Source organism: Sarcophilus harrisii, chromosome 5 (genome assembly GCF_902635505.1).
Source record: "Sarcophilus harrisii chromosome 5, mSarHar1.11, whole genome shotgun sequence".
Lineage (NCBI taxonomy): Eukaryota > Metazoa > Chordata > Mammalia > Dasyuromorphia > Dasyuridae > Sarcophilus > Sarcophilus harrisii.
This window is the reverse complement of record NC_045430.1, coordinates 200,910,106-200,930,187: the sequence shown is the minus strand read 5'-3', so window position 1 is coordinate 200,930,187 and position 20,082 is coordinate 200,910,106. Positions and strand designations below refer to the sequence as shown.

At 47.4% G+C, this 20,082-nt stretch overlaps 1 protein-coding gene across 2 annotated transcripts; it reads left to right on the top strand.

Moving 5' to 3' along the window:
• The first annotated feature begins 1,778 nt into the window (after positions 1 to 1,778).
• IQCA1L (IQ motif containing with AAA domain 1 like) lies at positions 1,779 to 19,802 on the top strand. Of its 2 annotated transcripts, none has more exons than XM_031939435.1 (19): positions 1,779 to 1,909; positions 4,160 to 4,487; positions 5,389 to 5,508; positions 6,045 to 6,227; positions 6,950 to 7,021; positions 9,498 to 9,703; positions 10,283 to 10,367; positions 10,881 to 10,979; positions 11,329 to 11,398; positions 12,092 to 12,198; positions 13,505 to 13,597; positions 13,704 to 13,756; positions 14,687 to 14,769; positions 14,912 to 15,019; positions 15,423 to 15,622; positions 16,192 to 16,278; positions 17,286 to 17,463; positions 18,263 to 18,501; positions 19,574 to 19,802. In XM_031939435.1, exons 1-19 carry the CDS (start codon positions 1,899 to 1,901, stop codon positions 19,679 to 19,681), a joined length of 2,430 nt encoding a protein of 809 aa, XP_031795295.1. In that variant the 5' UTR covers positions 1,779 to 1,898; the 3' UTR covers positions 19,682 to 19,802. The 2 variants fall into 2 exon arrangements, with proteins under 2 accessions (XP_031795295.1, XP_031795297.1); XM_031939437.1 differs by having other exon boundaries at positions 18,263 to 18,436; positions 19,574 to 19,679.
• The last annotated feature ends 280 nt before the right edge of the window (positions 19,803 to 20,082 follow it).

Sequence of the window (20,082 nt, the reverse complement as noted above, 5' to 3'; positions counted from 1 at the left end):
ATGGTTCATTCAGTATGATTGATTTAATCCTACAAGGAGATGTTATGGGTCAGAACTTGAAACAAGGTACTAAGTGGAATTGAGGAGACAATGGTTAAATCTAGTCTAGCATTGATTTAATCCTACAACAAATAATGATTTCCTAGTGATACAATGATTGGTGTATACTCATATAAGTATGTAGCATATAAACAAGAAGTTCTCAGGGCCAGAGAGGACAAGCACACTAGAAGCTTTCTGAGGCTGAGACAGATTCATTCCATCGTCCACCTTTGTGGTGGCTGGTGGTGAAGCACAAACCTTTGGATTTGGAGAAAAGGCAAAAGACTGGCAGCAGAAGCTCAAGCTCTCAGAACCAGAGAGAGAGATAGGTCCCTAAGAAAACTAGCTGAGGCCTGAGTAAAGGAGACAATAAAGGATTTGGACTTTAATCCCTGGCTACTTGTGTGGTGATTACTGAACTGAAACGAAGACTGATCCCAGAGACCCCAAGAAAACCTCAACAGAGAACATTACATTTTAGAGAGAACACTACACCTATTCTGTTAAAATATGTGTATGTGTATATGTCTCTCTCTCTCTCTCTCTATATATATATATATACACACACACACATACAATATGTAAATATATGTATGTGTAATATAGACATACATGTATGTATATATACACATGTGTGTATATGTATGTATATATACATATATACACACAAAGATATACACATACACATGTTATGAGACTCTGGGCAAACTTCCCATCTCCAATTTACAAATGGGGAAACTGCATTAGTGATTCCTGCTCTTCATGCCTTGTCACAAACAAACAGTGCTAGAGCTTTTAGTTACCTTCTTCCTCACTCTGTGGAGGAGAAAATACTCAAGATAAAATGGCCTGCTCATGGTTACAAAGTGAACCGGTCTCCTGGCTATCAGTCCCATGTTCTTTGCATTATATGAGGCTGGGCCTAAAATGAGAAGGGATTCAAAGACTACAAAACAGCATTGAAGCAGTCTTCTGTGTTCTGTTTTTTGATTCCAGAAAGAGACTGGTAAGTGGAGCCTTAGAAAAGTAGTTTACTTGTCTTGACAGCCTCCCCCAGCCTGAGAACGTCGATAACTCTCTTGTGCGTCCTTCCCAGGGGCATCTTTTCCAGGGCTGTGATTATCACAAGCCCACTGGTGAACGATGTGTTCCAGGGCCTGGCAAGGGAGGACACAGGACAGACCACCCCAACATCTCTGAAGGGATGCTTGCTGCTGCCCAGGGAATGGGCCACCCTGAGGGTACCATGGTTGTTCCCATATGTACCTGTTCCAAGTAGTTTTGGACCCTACCCTGAGACCTGGGGTAGGGAATGGAAAGGAATTGAATTTGGGAACAAAAAGTTCCTTCCTCATTGACAGATGATGCCAGGAGCACTAACAAAAAGTGGGAGGACTCCCACTTTCTGTCTGAGATAATTGGTGAATGAGGTATTTACACTGACCATGGATCTTTCCTAAAACTCAGCTTCCTCCTGTGTTCTGTGAGAGAAGTGGAGGCCTCCAAGGCCTGACAAGGCCATCTGTACCCTGTGTCCCACAGCCCACCTGGACTCAACTCTCCCAAGAGATAGCCCTCCCCACTTATCCTTGGGAACTGGAGCTAAAATCTTTCTTCTCATTTAGCTCCTCAACAAATATTAGATGCAATCTAGTATATTATGGACTTCTGAGTCTGTCTATGTCAAATTACCAATAATATATCAACTCTTCATCTTATTGTCAATAAGCCTTTATTAAGTACCTACTGTGTGCCTTGTGGGATGAGTTATCAGGGTGGGGCAGGTGGAACTTCTGGGATTTCTATAGAAACCACAATCACTGAACAAAGTACAGCTGTGGAAGAGAGATAGCAACATGTCTGAGGGGTGAGTGAGGTGGGAGTGGAAAGAAAGCCCCAAATGCTGACCCTTACCCCTAAAAAAAAAACCCAGAGAACCTTCCCATGTGCTGCTATGGTCAAGACTCAGACTGACTACTTATCAAAGGGGATTTTGTCAATGTTATCAAAGGGCATAGCCTCCTTTGATTTTTGTCGAGTCATCCATTTTTCCATTTTCCCTTTCACATTGTCCTCTCTCCTAAGTCCCAAGTAATTATTGATGAAATGTTTGTCTTTGGTCTAAAAGAAATGGTCAAATGATCATCCTTTTAAATAACCTGTTGGCCTTATTAATAAAATTATTAAATTGCACTCTCCCCCCAAAAAAGACTCAGATTGAATCCTACTTGGAGCATCTGGGTGGAAGACAGAAGACTGTGTTTTTTGCACCGTAGTCTTCTCCCATCCTTCAATGGGCACTTTGTACCATTCCAAGCCAATCAATTCTAAAGGCTGATGGAGTTGATGGAACCAAAGGAATTGTTTAGCCTAAAGACAAAAGACTAAATGAACTGAACTAACTATACCCAGAAAAAGAACTCTGGGAGATGACTAAAAACCATTACATTGGTCATAAGGGAAGAGATATCTGACCGAGGTAGAAATTGGACAAGAGCTAATTTAAACTCGATGTTAGGAACAACTTCCTGATAAGTAGATCAATTGAAAACCTAGAATGGACTGGTTTGGGGGAATATTAAGTTCTCCAAGCTCTTGTTGGATATATTACAGCTATTCAGTCGTTTCAGACATGACTCTCCATGAGCCCATTTGGAATTTTCTTGGCAAAAATAATGCGGCAGTTTGACGTTTCCTTCTCCAGCTCATTTTACAGAGGAAACTGAAACAAATGGGGTCAGTGACTTGCCCAGAGTCACACGGCAAATGTATTCTGACTTCAGGCCTAGCGATCTATCCCCCTAATACCCAGTAGGGATTCTCTTCGGGTGCAGAGTAGACTAGATAAGCCCCAGCTTCTTAAATTAATGAGCTCATGTGGGGGTCTCATACCTGAATGTGGGGGGTGTAAAATTCAGACGTACTGTCAGTAAATGTTAGATTTATATACCTATTCTATACACTCGTATTGCTCAGTTATATAAAAATTCTCAAGCAGAAAGGGGTCATGAGTGGGAACAAACTTAAGAAGCTTGAGACAGGCTGCTGGAATACCTTCCATGCCTAAAGTTTGTGATTCAGCACAGGGGCCCTCAAACTACGGCCGGGGCCAGGTGCGGCAGCTGAGGACGATTATCCCCCTCACTCGGGGCTAGGAAGTTTCTTTATTTAAAGGCCCACAAAACAAAGTGTTTGTTGTTACTATAGTCCGGCCTCCAACAGTCTGAGGGACAGTGAGCTGGCCCCTGTTTAAGGAGTGTGAGGACCCCTGAGCTAGAGCCTACTTATTCTTCCCATCGTATACACCTATGCATATCCTGCAGCACACCTGCACTGCGCCCCAGAAATGCTAAGGGTCTTCCGGCTTCCATGAAGAGCTCGGGCCCTTTGTTGGCCGTGGGTTCTCTCAGTTCTCCGCAGAGTGGGGGTCTTTGCCCTTTTTGGTGCCAGGGACCCCACGGACAATCTCAGAATAATGTTTTTAGATGTACAGAACACATGCAAAGGAAGCCAAGCGTTCTGAAATTAAGGCGTGACCCCCCGTCCGAGGGCCCGCGCCCCTTAAAGCCCCCCCCCCAGACTGGGACCCACCGTTAAGGCTGCTGCCCTAGGGATTGGAGCCCAGCCCCGCACTGGCTCCCCCACCGCGCCCAGCCCCCCGCTAGCTTCACCCATCGGTGTAACCTCGGGTAAGGGACGTGGGGTCACAGAATCTCTGAGAATAAGGTCAGGACCGGAAGAAGCGCAGGGATCCCGTTAGTCCTGTTGTGTTAGAGGGAAGAGTGATGTAAGGAAGTTCATAGAGGCGCAGCCAGGCGGCGCTGGGGAGAGAGCGCCAGCCCGGAAGTCAGGAGGACCCGAGTTCAAACCTGCCCTCCGACACTTGGCGCCTCCCGGCCGGGAGACCCTGGGCAGGTCACTCACCCCCAGCGGCCTCAGGAAAGAGCCAAGGAAGCTCATCGAGGTGGCGGCCCGCGCTCTCCCCGCCCCCCATCCCTCCGCGCTCTCCCCTCCCCCCGCCCCCATCCCTCCGCGCTCTCCCCTCCCCCGCCCCCATCCCTCCGCGCTCTCCCCTCCCCCCGCCCCCATCCCTCCGCGCTCTCCCCTCCCCCCGCAGGACGTACCAGCGGCTGTGGGCCGCCACGCACCAGACTCTGGGAGAACTGCTGCTCCAGGAGCCCTTCCCGACCGAGCCGGCGCCCGAGCGAGAGCAGGACTCCTTCTTCTACAAGCTCGCCTCGCTCTTTCTGCACTACCTGGCCATGATGCGGCGCCTGGACGTCATCTACGACCAGATGGTGCAGCCCCAGAAGCGGAGGCTGGTCCGGCGCCTCCTGGACGGCGTGGCCGGCCGCCTCCTGGAGCTCAAGGAGGAGCTGGTGCAGGCGGACCTCTCTGAGTACCACTGCCTGGACCACGTGCTTCAGGACCTCAAGCTCACCCCGGTGCGGAGCTGGGGGGGGAGGGGGGGGAGAGCGGCAGAGAGCGGAGGCCTTCTCCGCCCTGGGCCGGCAGGGGGCGGCAGAGAGCGGAGGCCTTCTTCCGCCCTGGGCCGGCAGGGGGCGGCAGAGAGCGGAGGCCTTCTCCGCCCTGGGCCGGCAGGGGGCGGCAGAGAGCGGGGGCCTTCTCCCGCCCTGGGCCGGCAGGGGGCGGCAGAGAGCGGAGGCCTTCTCCGCCCTGGGCCGGCAGGGGGCGGCAGAGAGCGGAGGCCTTCTCCGCCCTGGGCCGGCAGGGGGCGGCAGCGCGGGCCGTAAAGGGGGGTGGGGAGACCCGCCCTTCTGACACTGACATTGGGTCCGTTATCTAACGGGCCTGAGGGGCAGCCGGGTAGCCGATAGAAGGTTGACCTTGGAGGGAAGGAACCTTGGGTTTACTTCCTAGTTCGGATCGTTCCTCGCTGCGTCAGCCTCAGTTTCCCCATCTGTTAAAAAAGGGGTTAAGTATTGCAGCTAGGGGGCGCTCGCCGGCGGCCGGAAGGGGCCTGTGAGCGGTGTCTAGGGCTGCCCAAGAAACGGAGGCCGCTCCTGGGGAATGACCCCTCCCGCGGGCGCGGTGAGAAAGGGCAGAGAGTGTGAGTCCCGCTCCTGCCCCCCCCGCCCCTCCCGCCCTGCCCGTCCGGGCCCGTCCAATGGGGCGCCTCTGCCCCAGCCTCCCGGAAATCGGAGGGTGAGCGGTCGTGCCCGGAGGAGTGAGAGAGGGCGCGATGGCTTTGGGTGCGCTCTCCCAGCACCGGGGCCGCCGCCAGCTCCGCCAGGACGCGGGACTCGGGGCAGCCGGTAAGGCTGGGGGGGGGAGGGGGAGAGGTGGCGGAAGCTCCTGACACCCCGCTCCCTCCGCCCTTTCCAGGCTGACCTAGAAATCCCAATTCCCAAATACTTCATGTTGGAGCAGGGGAAAGTGCTCCAGGATCGGGAGGCGTTGATTGAAGAAATCATGGACAGACTTGGGAGAAGGAGGCGCAAGACTGTGAGAAATAAGAAGCCTTTTCAGGCTACTGATTGCCCCCCCACCCCCTCCCCTTTCCCAAGCCCCTGACATTCCTCACCTTAGCTTATATGCAACCTTTGGGAGACCATGAATGATTCAGGAGGGCAGCAGTCAGGGAACATCTGATTGCACCAAACGGTATACATTTTTTAAAGAACTGAAACTCTAGATACGTCTTCTTTCCTCCCACCTGGATCGAGAGTCCGAAAAACCTAGATTTGAATTTTATTCCAGTATTTCCCAGCTGTGTGAGGAGCTAATCATGTCCCTCTTTGGGGTCATACTTTTTTCTCCTCTCCAAAATAAGGACGGTCTGCTAGGGACAGCCTCTAAAGTTGCTCCCAATTCTGAACTCTCTGAGCCTGATTGTCACTGATGCACGTGGAAGTCAGTCATACGGTGCTGCGTCCCCCAGCTGCCCTACCCCTAGGCTGAGCAAAGGCAGTGGCAGACATCAGGGCCTTTTGGGCTTTGGGGAAGAGCCATGTTCCAGACCCTACCTCCCCCTCTTCCAGGTTGTTAAAATTTTACCCCCGTCAGAGGCGATAGCTATGATCCAACGTGCCGAACGGGCCAGGCAGGGCCGGCTTCGGGCCAAGTTCATGCGAGAGATTCGAAAGGACGTGGAACGTGATCAAAGGATGCGAGAAAGAAAGTGTGAGATTGATGGAAACTGGGCAGCTCTCATCATCCAAAAGGTATACTGGAGGAATCTTTCCCTTACCCAACCAGGGGACAGTGGAGGGGCAGAGGAATGAAAATGTGGCTTGGGAACAATGGGGATAGATACCACCAAGACCTGAGACCTCTGATCCATCCCCCCTCGCTCCAACCACTTTGAAGGGATCCTCAGAGTGCTTCAAGATACACTCTTTAGAGAATCTCACACCCTCTTTAGGAAGCTAATAGTAGCATCCCAGGAACAGAGAGAACGAGCCAGTGCATGAAGCAGCAGAGGCTAAATTTTCTGAGATTAACCTGCACTTTTTAGAAGGTCAGAGTTTAGTGAGCTCTATTGCTCAAGCAAGATTGGAGGGACCTTGAGCTGGGGGCTAAAGGAGAGATCAAAGCTCGAGTGAGAAAGTAGAGTGGAGAAAACGTTTCACAGAGACAGAACAGAATGAGCTGTAAAGGGAAAACAAAAATTATTCCATTTCTTCCTTTCTCCCTTCATCCCTGGCACCTACACCACATCTGTGCACAACTGTAGGGATTCACTAAATCCCTTTTGACTAGCTAAGGGTTCTAAAAATATTGCCTCCAACACTCCATCTCCAGTGAAAAAAAAAAGAAGGTACCCTTTCGCTCCTCCTCCCAATCTCTTAAGGGAGTTAAAATCCCTTCCCATCCCTTCATCCTAGCTGGGTGATGGGTATGGGAAATTTCTGGTTCCCATTTTTTCACCCCTCCCCAACTCCAGATTTGGAGAGGTTTTCTTCGGCGGAGGAAAATTAAACAGGAGCGGATGTTGGAGATGAAATTCATCGGCATGGTGAGTCCTGCCCCTTGCACTTGCCCCCTACCCCAAGAAGTCGTTTCTGGTCCCATTTTTTGATGTTATCATTATTGAGTTGTGTCCAACTCTTGGTAATCCCATTTGGGGTTTTCTTGGCAAAGATACTAGAGTGGTCTGCCAGTCCCTTCTTCAGTTCATTTTACAGATGAGGAAACTGAGGCAAACTGGATGAAGTGACTTGCTTGGAGTCACAGAGCAACTCTGAGGTCAGACTTGAACTCATGGAGATGAGTATTCCTGTCTCCAGGTCTGGCAATTTATCCACTGTACTACCTTGCTGTTCCTCTCTCCCCATAGAAGGGAATGTCTCTATACTCTTGGAAATTAGGAACCTAAGGATTATATGACAAGGTTCTCTGAGGACAAGGATCTAGGCTAGCATGTAGAATGTAGGCTGTGGTTCAGAATATCAAATGAATCTTGAAAAGTGTTCTAAGCTTGTGATGGAGAGAGTCATCTGCATCCATATGGGGACTATGGATAGTATTTTCACCTTCGTGATTGCTTGCTTGCTTGTCTTTTTCTTTCTCATTTTTCCCCCTTTTGATTTTTTTTTTTTTTTTTTTTTTTTTTTTTTGCGCACCATGATAAAGGTGGAAATGTTTTTAGAAAACGTGCATGTGGTTTAACCTGTATTGGATTACTTGCTGTCTAGGGGACAAAGACAAACAAAAAAGGATTCCTACCCAGGAGGAGTCAGATGTGAGATATGGGCTAGAACCCTGAACCTCAGAACCATCACGGGAGGGAGAGAGAAAAATTTGGAAGACAAAGTTTTGCAAGGGTGGATGTTGGAAATTATCTTTGCACATATTATACCATATAGTATCCTATACCATATACTGAGATTCATATATGTAAAAATTTGGAAGTTAAAGAAAAATGAAAACTTTTCCCTTCCTTTTTCTTTATTCTCTCTAAACCTGATCATTTTTTTCCAACTCTAATCAGAGCCCCTTCTGCACCTGATGGTTTTGAGCTCTGGGAGAAAGATGAAGCTAAAGGGAAAGGAAAAAGACTGGGAACAGTAGAGGAAGGAAAAAAAGAGGAAAAGATGAGGAATTCTTCAGAACAACTGGCAGTCCAGAATAGTTTCTGAGAAAAGTGCTGGATTTTGAGGGATTTTTGAGGCACTCTCTCTGTGACTTTGGACAAGGGACTTTCCCTATCCCAGTCTCAGTTTCCCCATCAGTAATATGAAGGCACTGCACTGGAGGGTCTCTAAAGTCTTTCCTAGCTATAAATGCTATGATACTGAATGGGGAAGAGAAAGCTCCTGGCAGAAGACCAAAAGCTACTGCTTTCCTTCTCATCTTCCTATACCCCTAGCACATGGGTGGGGACAGGCTGCTGGAATGCAAGACCTTGGGCAGCCAGTGAATCTTTTTAAGTGCCCGCTGTGTGCCAGGCGCTGTACTAAGCCCGGGGAATGCAAAGAAAGGCAAAAGGTTCCTTCCCAGGAGGAGCTCCCGATCTAAAAGGAGTCAGAGGTGGGATAAGGGCTAGAACCCTGAATCTCAGAACCAACATGGGCTGGATCTCAGAGCTTGGGACATCCCTGTGATGGGAAAGACTGGGGGGGAGGTATGGCTGCCTGCTCCCACCTCTTTCCTTAGGCTTCCTGAGAACAAGGTTCCTTTCCAAAATCACCCCCCGCCCCAGGATGTGACCAGGCCCAGGGACAGAAGAGGGGGACCATTTGGGGAGTGGGCTTAGGACTGCAGCCGGAAGAGCCCCTGTGGGTGGGTGCCAGGGCAGAGGGATTGGAAGGTGGGGGTCCATGGTGGGGGAACAGAAGGCCTGGGAGGCCATGGAGAGCGAGGAGGCGGAGATGAGCCACATGGGGAGTCGAGGGTCCCCAGTGGGGGGGCCAGGGTGGCAGCCCAGTGGTAGTAGGTGAGGAATGAGCCTGACCACGCAGCCCCATCAGCAGTGTGAGCTCAGCGTTTTCAGTAATTGTCTCTGCGCACAGTGATATTTAAAATACATTTGGGAGCCAATGAGGCGGGAAAGTGGCTGCGAGTTGGGCTGCCGACATGGGGTGGGGAGGCTGGGGGGGGTGCTGGAGGCCCACAGGGGAGTGGTGAGCAGGAAGAGGGGGAGGTGGGGGGCCGGCCCAGATGCAGCGCACAAACTCATTATCAGAGTAATTTACAGAGATGAATTTCAGCTCCAAATGCAATTTCTCCTGATGCCAGCACGCCCGCCGCTCCATGTCTGGGTAGTGGGAGGGATGGGGGGCTGGGGGAGGCAGTCTGAGGGGCACATGTATGCTCTGGGGCTGCACCAGGGCCATAAGGGGTTATGTGACACCGTGGCTGAGTCCAGAGGCGAAGACAAAGGTGGGGTGGCTTGGGGGTCTCTGTGTGCATCTCCCAGATGGGCCCTCTTGCACCCAGACCACCAGTGAGGGTGAGCTTAGGGAAGTCCCCTTCCGAACCTGGGCCCCCAGATACCTTCCTCCAGCGAGGCTGAGCATTCCGTGATCATGAACCGGGCCCAGAATAGGGAGGAGCTGCGCAGACAGCGCCAGCAAGAAAAGGAGATGGAGTACCAGGAGGCAGTAGTAGAAATCCGACAGCAAGTGAAGGTTAAAGAAGGGCCCGACATGCAGGAAGAGATGAAGAAGCAGATCCGCCAGTGGTTCATCGAGTGCCAGTCAGTATTTGGTTCTGGGGCTCTCACTCCCCTGCCCAGCACCCCCATTCTCACCATCCCTCCCACCCTGTTCTTGGGGTTGCCCTCATGTCCTTCCCCACTGGGATGCTTATTCTCCACACCCGCTTCCCCCACACCCTTTGAACCCTGGCCATGAACCCTAGTTCTGGGTCCTACTTGGCGTCCACACCTTCAGGCTGTACCCCTTTAAAGTGGAGGGGCAATACCCAGGGATGGAGGCAAAGTGGATTAGTAATGCCCACAATGCTCATGTTATCTGTGGCCTATCTATATGCCCTGTCCCCTTTTCTCTCCTTCCCTTCTCTCTCTCTCTCTTTCTCTTCTCTTCTCTCTCTCTCTCTCTCTCTCTCTCTCTCTCTCTCTCTCTCTCTCTCTCTCTCTTTCTTTCTTTCTCTTTCTCTCTCTCTCTCTCCCCTTCCCTATTCTCTCTCTCTGTCTCTGTGTCTCTCTTTTTCTCTCTGTGTGTCTCTCTGTCTCTCTGTCCCTGTCTGTCTGACTGTCTCTCTCACATTCATCTTTTCACTTATCCATCTATCCATTCATCTTCTGTCCAATTAGTGACCTCACTGGCCACTTCCCTGAATATCCAAGTGATGAGATTGGTGGTTCTAGTGTAATCTTTTCTGAGAAGATGCCACAACAGGTACTCAAGGGGCAGGGGAAAGATAGATGGAAGAGAGCTGAAATTAGTGTGTGTGTGTGTGTGTGTGTGTGTGTGTGTGTGTGTGTGTCCTAAGAACCAGTAAAGCTTAAAGCTGAGGGACTGACAACAGTGTGGAGTATGACATGGAGAGTTCAGATATGACCAAAGGAGGGGCAGATCTGGAAAAGGGAAGAGATGGGTCTGGAAAAATCAGTTTTGTCAAAATAATAGATTATGTGCAAAGAGACTATTAGAACACTGGAAAGACAGTTTTAATTCCAAAATCCATAGGCCTAAGGCAACACCACAACTCTCATAGAAAGATCATTTTTCTCTGATGTCTACTCCCCTTCTCTGTGGCCAAGATGTTTGCAGAATCATAGTCTCCCCAGGACCCCTTGATAATCCCATTGACCAGAATTCAGAGTCTGGGCTTATCTCAGTAGCAGGGCCAGAGTTTCCACCCTTTTAGGGAATCTGAGGTCTAAGAGATGGGGTCTCTTGGGATCTTAGGTGAAAAGAGAATTGGACATTATAGATGAAGAAAACTTCAGAAAGAAGTGGGGAGACAAATTACCAAAGAAAAAGGAGGAGGAAAAGCCTAAAAAAGTGGTGAGACTCCATCCCTATGGTAGGGAGAGGAGGGAAGGGCAAGGAAGACTTGGGGAGCAGTTGGTGAGGGGTCTGGGTGAAAGAGAAACAGGGGCAGCAAGATGACACCATGGATAGAGTCTAGAGAACCTGAGCTCAAATCTGGTCTGATTCTTAATTACTAATTGTGTGACCCTGGACAAATCACTTAACCCTGATTGCCTTGAGCCCTGCCCTTCTTTCCCCGCCTTCCTGCCCTCCAAAAGAAAGGGAAACAGAGGGGAGGGACACAAGATCAAGAAGATGGACCTGGGAAGAGAGGAAGATGGAAATGGCACAGTGAGGATACTAAAATAAATTTCTCTTCTAGGAAGAAGATGTGGAGCAAAAGGCATCCAAATTTGTACCCATTCTTAATGAAGGGCATAAGGAGTACCACAGTAAGGGAGGGCAGGACCTAGGGCTTAGAATTTTCTGGGAGTTCTCCTAGGTTGGTGGGGACTCTGGGTCCTATGATCAGTGGTTCTCAAAGTGTGGTCCAGAAAATACTTGGGAGTCTCTGAAACCCTTTCAGAGGGTCTACAAATTTGAAATTAACTTTTGTTCCTAATTTCTAATTTTTAAATATGGTAAATGTCTATATTTTATTTCTAATTTGGTAACTATTTTATTTATAATATGATAAATATCTACATTTCTAATATAGTAAATATCTATAAATATTACCCACATAAACAAAAACTCTTTGGACAGATCTTCAATAATTTATAATAGTATAAAGATACTGAGGATAAAAGTTTGAGAAACACTGGATTGGATGATCCTCAAGATCTATGATCCTTTGCTTATACTGGGGTATAAAGAGTTAGGAGAGTCTGGTGTAGTGCTGGTTGACTGAAAAGATAAGGCTATGGGGGGGGGTGAGGTGAAATCAAGGGTCTGAACCATCTCATTGGTATTGGGATTCAGTCTTCTGACTTACCTTTTGCTGTTTAGATGTCCAAGTTTCGTATAAAAACAGCCTTGTGCAAAAGGCTGCTCCCCCTAGTGGGGTGGGGATTTTGTGGGTATGGGTGGGGAGGTCTGGGTTTTGAGCATCCACTCATCCATCTGTGATCTGTGCCGGTGTTCAGCTAGATGGGCGTCTCCAAATGTGCAGACGTTCCCAGATCAGGATTTCAACCCTGACATGATTCGAATAGCGGAGAAGAAGGAGGTAGAAGCAGAGATCCGGGTCCAGGTAGGAGGCTCTGGCCAGCAGACTTCTTGCCCATTCCATCTCCCTCTCCGATTCCTGCATTTTTCCCCACTTGATTCTCTGTCCCTTCCTCTTTCTCTTGGCTTTCCATCTCCTCCTTTTCCAGAGCACAAACAACCAACCAAAAAGAGTATTTATTTAGTTACTTTTCTGATCCAGGACCTGCTCCATCCATTCCTGGTCTCTCTTACCATTTTGCCACATGTGGTTCCATCTCTACTTCAGCTCTACCTCAACCTCTCCCTCCTGGTCATTAAGTATAGTTCTCTGAGAAATGGAGAAGGCAGTATGATTTTGAGGGTTCTGAGGTACCTTCCCAAGCTTCCAGATTTTCTCTCCCAACTATTCACCTAGGGCCTAAATGCTCACCATTAAAAAAAAAAAAAAATCATTACCGTAGATCTTAAAGGCTTTTTAGAACTGGGCAGCTAGGTAGTGCAATGGATTGAGGAGGGCCGGGAGCCAGGAAGACCTCCAACTCCAGATTGGTCTCAGAAACTTAATTAGATGTTTGACCCTAGGAAGTCTTGCCAGAAAAAACCAGAGAAGGAAATGCTCAAGTGCTCCAATATTTCTGCCAAGAAAATCCCAAATCTGACTGAACAAAAAAAGGAGAAATGAAAGAGTCCCTGGGAAGGGTAATTCTCGGAAAGCATTCTAGGAAGAGCAAAGTGCTGGAAAAGATCTGTTTCAAATCCCAATTCTACTGCTTGGATGTCCCTGATTCTCTCCCAACCTTCCGTTTCTCATCTGGAAAATGAGAGGGTTGGGTTAGATAATGTCTGAAGTCTTTTCCAACTCTAAATTCTGTGATCCTCCATTGTCAAAAACCTAATAACTTTCCAGGATTTATTTATGACCAAGAGTTTCCCTTTCTTTTTTGGGGGGGAGAAGGGCAGGGCTCAAGGCAATCAGGGTTAAGTGATTTGTCCAGAGTCACACAATAGTAAGTATCAGACCCAGATTTGAGCTCATTCTCATTCCCATGAGAATGAGACATAAGAAAGGTCACCTGTTTGGAGTGGGAAGGGAAGAAGAATTTTCAGGATGAAGGAGTGAGCCAAAGAGGGATGAGAGGGCATCCCCTTCATCAGTTGTATCTCCCTTTCCCCACATTTTCTCCTCAATGCTCATATTGCTTTCTTTGGCCACATCCTCTTCTTTCCACTTTCTTCCTTGTCTCTGGATCTCCTTCCCTTATTTCTTTTCTCTCTCTATTGCTCTTTCAATTCCTCTCCCTTCATTCCTCACTGATGGCCATCCTTGGGTCAACCTCTATGTGCTGCAGGTGGACAAGCTGATGCGTCAAGAGCTGCAGGCCCTGCGCTTGGTGGTAGATAAGGAAATAACAAGACCACAGAAAACGAGGTTCAGAGCCAAGGTGAGGAACAAGGGAAGAAAGAGTAAAAATGATGGGGTCAAGGCTCAAATTGAGAGGCAGAAAAGGCAAGAGAAAAATAACCTTTGTGTTTGCTTCCAACTGCAAGAAAGGGAAGAAAGGCAAAAAGAAGAGGCAGGAGAAAGACCTGACTCCAGACAGGTACTAGATCCTGCAGTACCCAGTTGGCAATATAGAAATCATGGGAAAGCCCTGGGCTAGTCATTCAGAGTGCCAAGATTTTAGTCTTAGCGTCATTGCTAACCATATGAACCAATCACATGAACTCTTTAGGTCTCAATTTCCTTATAAGTTTCCTTCATGGGAATAAAAATATCTTACCTACCCTGATTCTCTTATAGATGTGTTCTAAGAATCAAATTAGAAAATACATGGAAAAGCAATTTGGAAAAGTATAGAGCTCTATGCAAATGAAAGATATGAATATTATTGATGTAAAGTAGCCTATTCCAGTAGATATGGGGGCCTGGGTTAGAAATGCTGCTTCAAGCCCTATCTCTGACATATATTGGCTTCGTAACTCTGGGAAGACTCCTGAGTTCAGATCTGTCCTCAGACACTTACTAGTGGTATGACTCTGGGGAAAGTCAATTAATCCTGTTTGTCTCAGCTTCTTCCACTCTAAAGAAATGGCAAGTCACCCCTGTATGTTTGCCAAGAAAATCCTGCCTCAGGAAGAGTTGGACAGGACTGAAATGACCACCTGGTGAAAATTCCTTAATGTCTCCTTAAGAGGGGATCCTGGATATGGTGTTTGGTGCTTCCCCATCCACCATGTGCTTTAGCCACCTTCCCCCCCACCCCAGTCCATAGTGACAAATTAGCTCTTCCTCTGCTTAATGGAAGTACTAATTCTACAACTGGCCTGGACAAGTAAAAAGCTCCCTCTCCCTCACTTCCACATGACATCTGATTCTTTCCCATTTTTCCCTTCTCATCTCACACCCTCTTCATCTCTCTCTTCTCCCAATGCTAATCACCCTCTACCTACCTCATACTCTCTTGTATTGGGGGGGGGTGGTATTCCCTGCTACCCCTCAGTTCACCCTGACCCCTCACCTCCATCCCCAGAACCTTGCACTCGTTGTATGAAGAACTCGTGGCAGAAGGCTTGATCAAGAAGAGTGAATATGTGAGACTGTCTGATTACATTGGTGAGACCCACTCTATAAATGCAAGAACTACCGCTTTAATCCCTACTGCTAGTGGTGACCTGTGCCTCTCCCGGTGATGATTACCCGGCTCTTCTCCCTACCCCCACCCATCAAACTACCCTCTCTACCTCTCTTTCTTCAGGTGACTACTTATATCTTGGATCTATTTTGAAACTGGGAAACACAGAACCAATGCCATCCCTATTCGACTTGAGGCAGAATGTAATTCTGTATGGGGTCCTGCGGCTTGGTGAGAGGGGACCCAGGGAGCAGAAAAGGGGGTTTGGGGGTCCAGTGCCTCAGTGGGTGGAGTGTGGGACTTGGAGTCAGGAAATCCTGCCTCTACAACCTGAATTACCATTTCATTTAAAATGGTCTCACAAGCCACTTTGGACACAGTTGGCCATGGCTCACCAGCTACTGATATTCCACTCAGATGTTCTATCTAATAGAACCTGGAATATTGACTCTACCTGGCTAGTTGGTGGGAGGCTAGCATCAGATCTGAGTCCATATTCTTTCTTTCCCCCACCCCTAAGACCCTTGCTTGACCTCGCCATCCCCACAGTTCCTTCTCTCTCCATATTCTATATGTTCTCTCACCTCTGTTGGACTACTCCTTTTTCCCTGGTTTCGCCTTCCCATTCTCCTAGGCTCTGCTGAAATACACGCCCTGGCTCCCCATGTCCGATCCATTCTTCTGGCTGGCCCATCTGGTACGGGGAAGAAGATGCTAGTTAATGCAGTTTGTACAGAGGCTGGGGCTAACTTGTTTGACCTGTCCCCGGAAAACATAAAAGGAAAATATCCCGGCAAGGCAGGGCTGCAGTTGATGATGCACATGGTCTTCAAGGTTTGGAATCCTGAACCTCACCTCTTCTTCTATCCTGCCTGTATCCTCCTATTCTTCAACTAACCCGCCAATAAAAGAGAGGCTTTTGTTCTGTGGAACTTTGATTCCAGACAATCTTGACTTTATATAGAGGCAGAAAAGGGAATCACTATCTCTGGTGTAATTTCAGGGGCCAGGAAGACCTCTCCCTCCATCCCATTGTCTCCACTAGTTGTTAGATGGTTCTTGAATTGCTTTGTTAAATACTCTTGGGAGATAGAATTTGAGATTTAAATTCATACGAACCATTGAGGGGTGAATGAGTGAAATTAGACTTCCTGAAAACTAGTTTTGAGACCAAGAGAATTTGGGGGTACTTAGTAATCTCATGGAGTATAGATAAGGGTAAGAACTAGGAGTGGAGGAAAGATGAAGAAAAAAAGACTAAGAAGCGCTGAAGAAATTTTTTTTGGCATTTCTTTTTGGCTTAGAAGTAGCCTTGACCAGGAGTCTAATGCAACAGATTTAAAGGGAGAAGAGGATCCTAGGTCAGGACATATCCCCTAATCCCTCTTCCCTCACCTGGCTAGGTGGCTCGACTCATACAGCCTTCTGTGATCTGGATTGGGAATGCTGAGAAAACCTTTTATAAGAAGGTTCCAAAAGACGAGAAGCGGGTAAGGAAGCTTTGGGGGAGTGAGAGGCTCAGTAGAGAAAGCACAGGACTAGGAGTCAGAATACCTGACTTCTAAACCCAGTTTTACCCCGCAATCACTGTGTGAATTTGAGAAGCCTTATTATAATTTGATCACTTCTAAAATAAGAATAGCAACAATTCACATTTACTTAGTACTTTGGAGAAGTAGCGTGGTATAGTGGGCACCCAACTATCCTTGGATTTAGAAGGATCTGGATTCAAGTTTCACTGACACACACCAACTAATGGGATGAATTGATGGATGTGTATGGATGTATGGATAGATATAAGGATGGATGACTGAATGGAAGGATGATTAGATGGATAGATGGTTGGATGGATGGATGGATAGGCAGATGGATGGATGGATGGATGAATGAATGGATGGGTGGATGTGTATAGATGGATGGTTGCATGTATGGATGGACAGATGTTTAGATGGCTGGCTGGATGGATGGATGGATGGATAGATTGTTAGATGGATAGATAGTTGGATGATATAGATGCTAACCACAGGCAAGTCATTCAATCTCTCAGAATCCCTAGCAACTGGCTAAGATTTTGAATTGCAGACAGTTACCTGTCTACTTCAGTGGAGAGATTTTCCACTCAGGAAGTTCTCTTCACTGGTAAAATTGAGCATTTGGACAACAAAAATGCAGATTGCACTTTACAAAGGGCTCTCCTTGTCAAACAACCTTATGGAGTAAATAGTTCTAAAGGCATTATCTGAGTTTGGGCCTCAGAAAAGTTAAGTGATTTGCCCAAACTATATATCTAGTAAATCTTGGTGTTTTGACATAACCCCTAAGTCTCCCACTTCCAGGTCTAGAGTTCTGGTATGGTAACGCATGGTAAAGAGGCTAAAAAGAGTTAAATAATTAAAGCAACTTATATAGATACAGGGTTCTTTTGTTGTTACCTGGTGACCCTCATTCTGGCAATCCATTTCCCCTCTCCCCTTCCTTACCTCTTTCCTGAGAGCAGATGGAACCCAAACGGATAAAGAAGGACCTAGTAAAGGCTGTGCGCCAATTGCAGCCTGGTGACCGAATAATGCTAATTGGAACATCGAACCAGCCACAGGTTGCTGACATTAACGGGCTGTGCAAAACATATCAGAGGATCCTGATGGTGCCCCAGCCAGATTACGCCTCCCGCTACCGTGAGGATCTGGTGGTCTGGGGGGGAGATCAGGGATGTGGCTCTGGAAGTCTCCCCCAATTCCTCTTCGCCCCCTTTCCAAAGTGGATTGTAATACCATTCTAAATGACATGGTGGGCAGGATTTCCCCTCAGTTTCTCCTGACTCCGAGTCCAGCACTCAATCCACTTCAAGATACCTTCCAGCGAGGCACAGGACCACTGAAACCTATCTCAAGCCCCAAAGCCCCCTTTTCTTTTCCCCAGCTTCCCTCTCACCAAGCTGCAGGACCCCATACAGAATTACATTCTGCCTCAAATCAAATTGGGATGGCAATCCTCAAGATCTTTATGTTCTATGTTCCTAATGGGAGTCTGGTCTTGGATTGCCCTTCTATACTCTGATTAAGAAATGATGATGATGATGATGATGGTGATGGAGATAGCTGAAATTTATAGAGCACTTAGGCACTTTACATATGTTATCTCATTTTGTCCTTACATCAGCTCTGAGAAATAGATGTTATTATTATCCCAATTTTCAGATGAGGAAACTGAGATAAGTGACTCTGAGTAAGTCTCAATTTCCTTATCTGTCAAATGGGATAACAACAGCTGCTCTAAACAATGTACCTCACAGGGTTATTATAAAGAGATAATGGAGTCATGGTTATGGAATTATTTGGTGCAAGTGCAGCAAAAACAATAATAATGGTGATGCTGTATTCTGTATCTCCAGCTGCTCTGTGCTCTGTGCCATGCTGCCTCCACCCTGTCCCAGTATTCCACAATTTCCTTCTCGGGTCCCCTTCACTCTTGCAGTTCTCTGGAGGCATTTGATTGAGAGTTATGGGAAGTTTTTAGTAAACCGCATGGATCTCACTGCACTGACCAAGGTTTCGGATGGCTACACTCCTGGAGTCATAGCTATGGCTGTCCACTCTGTGATGACTGAGAGGAGAAAGATCCAACTGGTCAGCCGGCCGCTGAAGTCCCGTGAGTTTTTGGACTTTCTAGCCAAGAAAGATCCAATATATGAAGAAGAGAAGGAATCACTGAAGGTACCAGAAACGCTGGAGACAGGCCAAGGGGGTCTGAGGAAGAAGGGGAGAATTTGCAAAAAAGCCTTTGGGAAAGAGACCCAGAGAAATCCCCTAGTAAGAGAGGCCTGCTTCGGGGAAAGGTCATTCTGTGGCTTCAGAGCCTCCCCTAGATTTATATAGGTGAGAACAACACCAAAGCTAGGCTTTGAAGGAAAAAGGGAAGGGTAGGTACTGGATTTTTGATTTATGGTGTACTGGGAATTCCCAGATGAGAAAACTTTCTTTACCAATTCTTTGCCATTTAATGTTAGAAAATTGCCCAGATTTTCTTGAGGTTAAGTAATTATCCCAGAGTCCCACAGACAATCTTGAACCCAAGCCTTCCTAGCCAGTTCTCTATCCACTATATTATACTGTCTTTTTGAAAGGAAAAGGAAATCACAAAAAGGCTACATGTTGACTAAGAATGTATGTGGAAAGAGTGAGGGACAGGTCCACCCAGTATTCCTTCATGAGAGTGGGGACTCATCATATTTACAATCCTAAGTAAGGTTGATCATATGTATATGGGTCTCAGGTTTGTCTGTCTGTCTGTCTATCTCTTAGAACTAGACCTTTCTTCTATTTGTCTCCTTGAGTCACTGCTTAACCATCAGTAGAGTTAATTTTTCCCTCCAACAAAGCTCAGGGCCTTGGTTTATTGACCAAACCCAAGGGACAGTCCTGAGAATATGGGAGGAGGGAGGGAGATGGCTCCTAGTCTATGGAAGTTATGTGGGAGCAGAGGTGAAGCACACAGCAGAATAATAACAATAATAGGAGGCCCACAGAATATGATCAATCCCTACTTACTAAGAGGAGGAAGTTAGAAAGAAAGATGGAGGAGGTGGTTAAGAAAATAGGAGGTGGGAGAAAGAAGGAGAAGGTTAAGAAAATAAGAGGGGGGAGAAAGGAGGAGGTTAAGAAGATGAGAGGGGGGAGAAAAAAGAGGAGGAAATTTGGTGGCTGGAAGGCAAGTCAGGATTCTTATGGGAATGCTTTCTGCTTCTTCCCAATCTAAACTCCTGTGCTTTCTCAATACTCCCCTTAGAATTGGTACATTAAGACTCCTCTGGGGAAACAGCGCTTTAAAATTGATGAGGATCAAGCAATGGAGGAGGCAGCAAGATTGGCAAAAGAGAAGAAGAAGAAGTTATGAAGTTCAAAGCAGGGCCAGAATGGGAGGGATGCTGAAACTAGGGTGTGAGGGGAAGCGTCCTCAGCGTGGATGGGCTAGATCATAGAGGTATAAACATCTGAACAGCTGTAGGGATGATGGGAATGCGTGTGGATGTCCATCTCTGTGTCCCATTTTCCCTAGTTTTATTTCTCTAGTCCCAGTTCTTCATTTTTTGCCTTCATCCCCATCCTGCCTTTTCTGTGAACCCATCTCATGTTCATCTCGTTTCCTATTTCTTCCCTGCTCTTTCCTTGTCTTGATCTCAATCCCTGCTTCTGGCTTCATTTTTGACTTGAGTATTTTTCTGTATTTTTCTTAATACATTATGGAGTGAACAAATAGGGATAGGGAGTCTAATAGGTTAACAGGTGGAAAAGCCA

Coding starts and splice junctions, on each gene's coding strand:
- IQCA1L (XM_031939435.1), top strand. Junction 15,623..16,191: donor TGATGCACATGGTCTTCAAG/GTTTGGAATCCT, acceptor TCACCTGGCTAG/GTGGCTCGACTCATACAGCC. Junction 17,464..18,262: donor AGATTACGCCTCCCGCTACC/GTGAGGATCTGG, acceptor TCACTCTTGCAG/TTCTCTGGAGGCATTTGATT.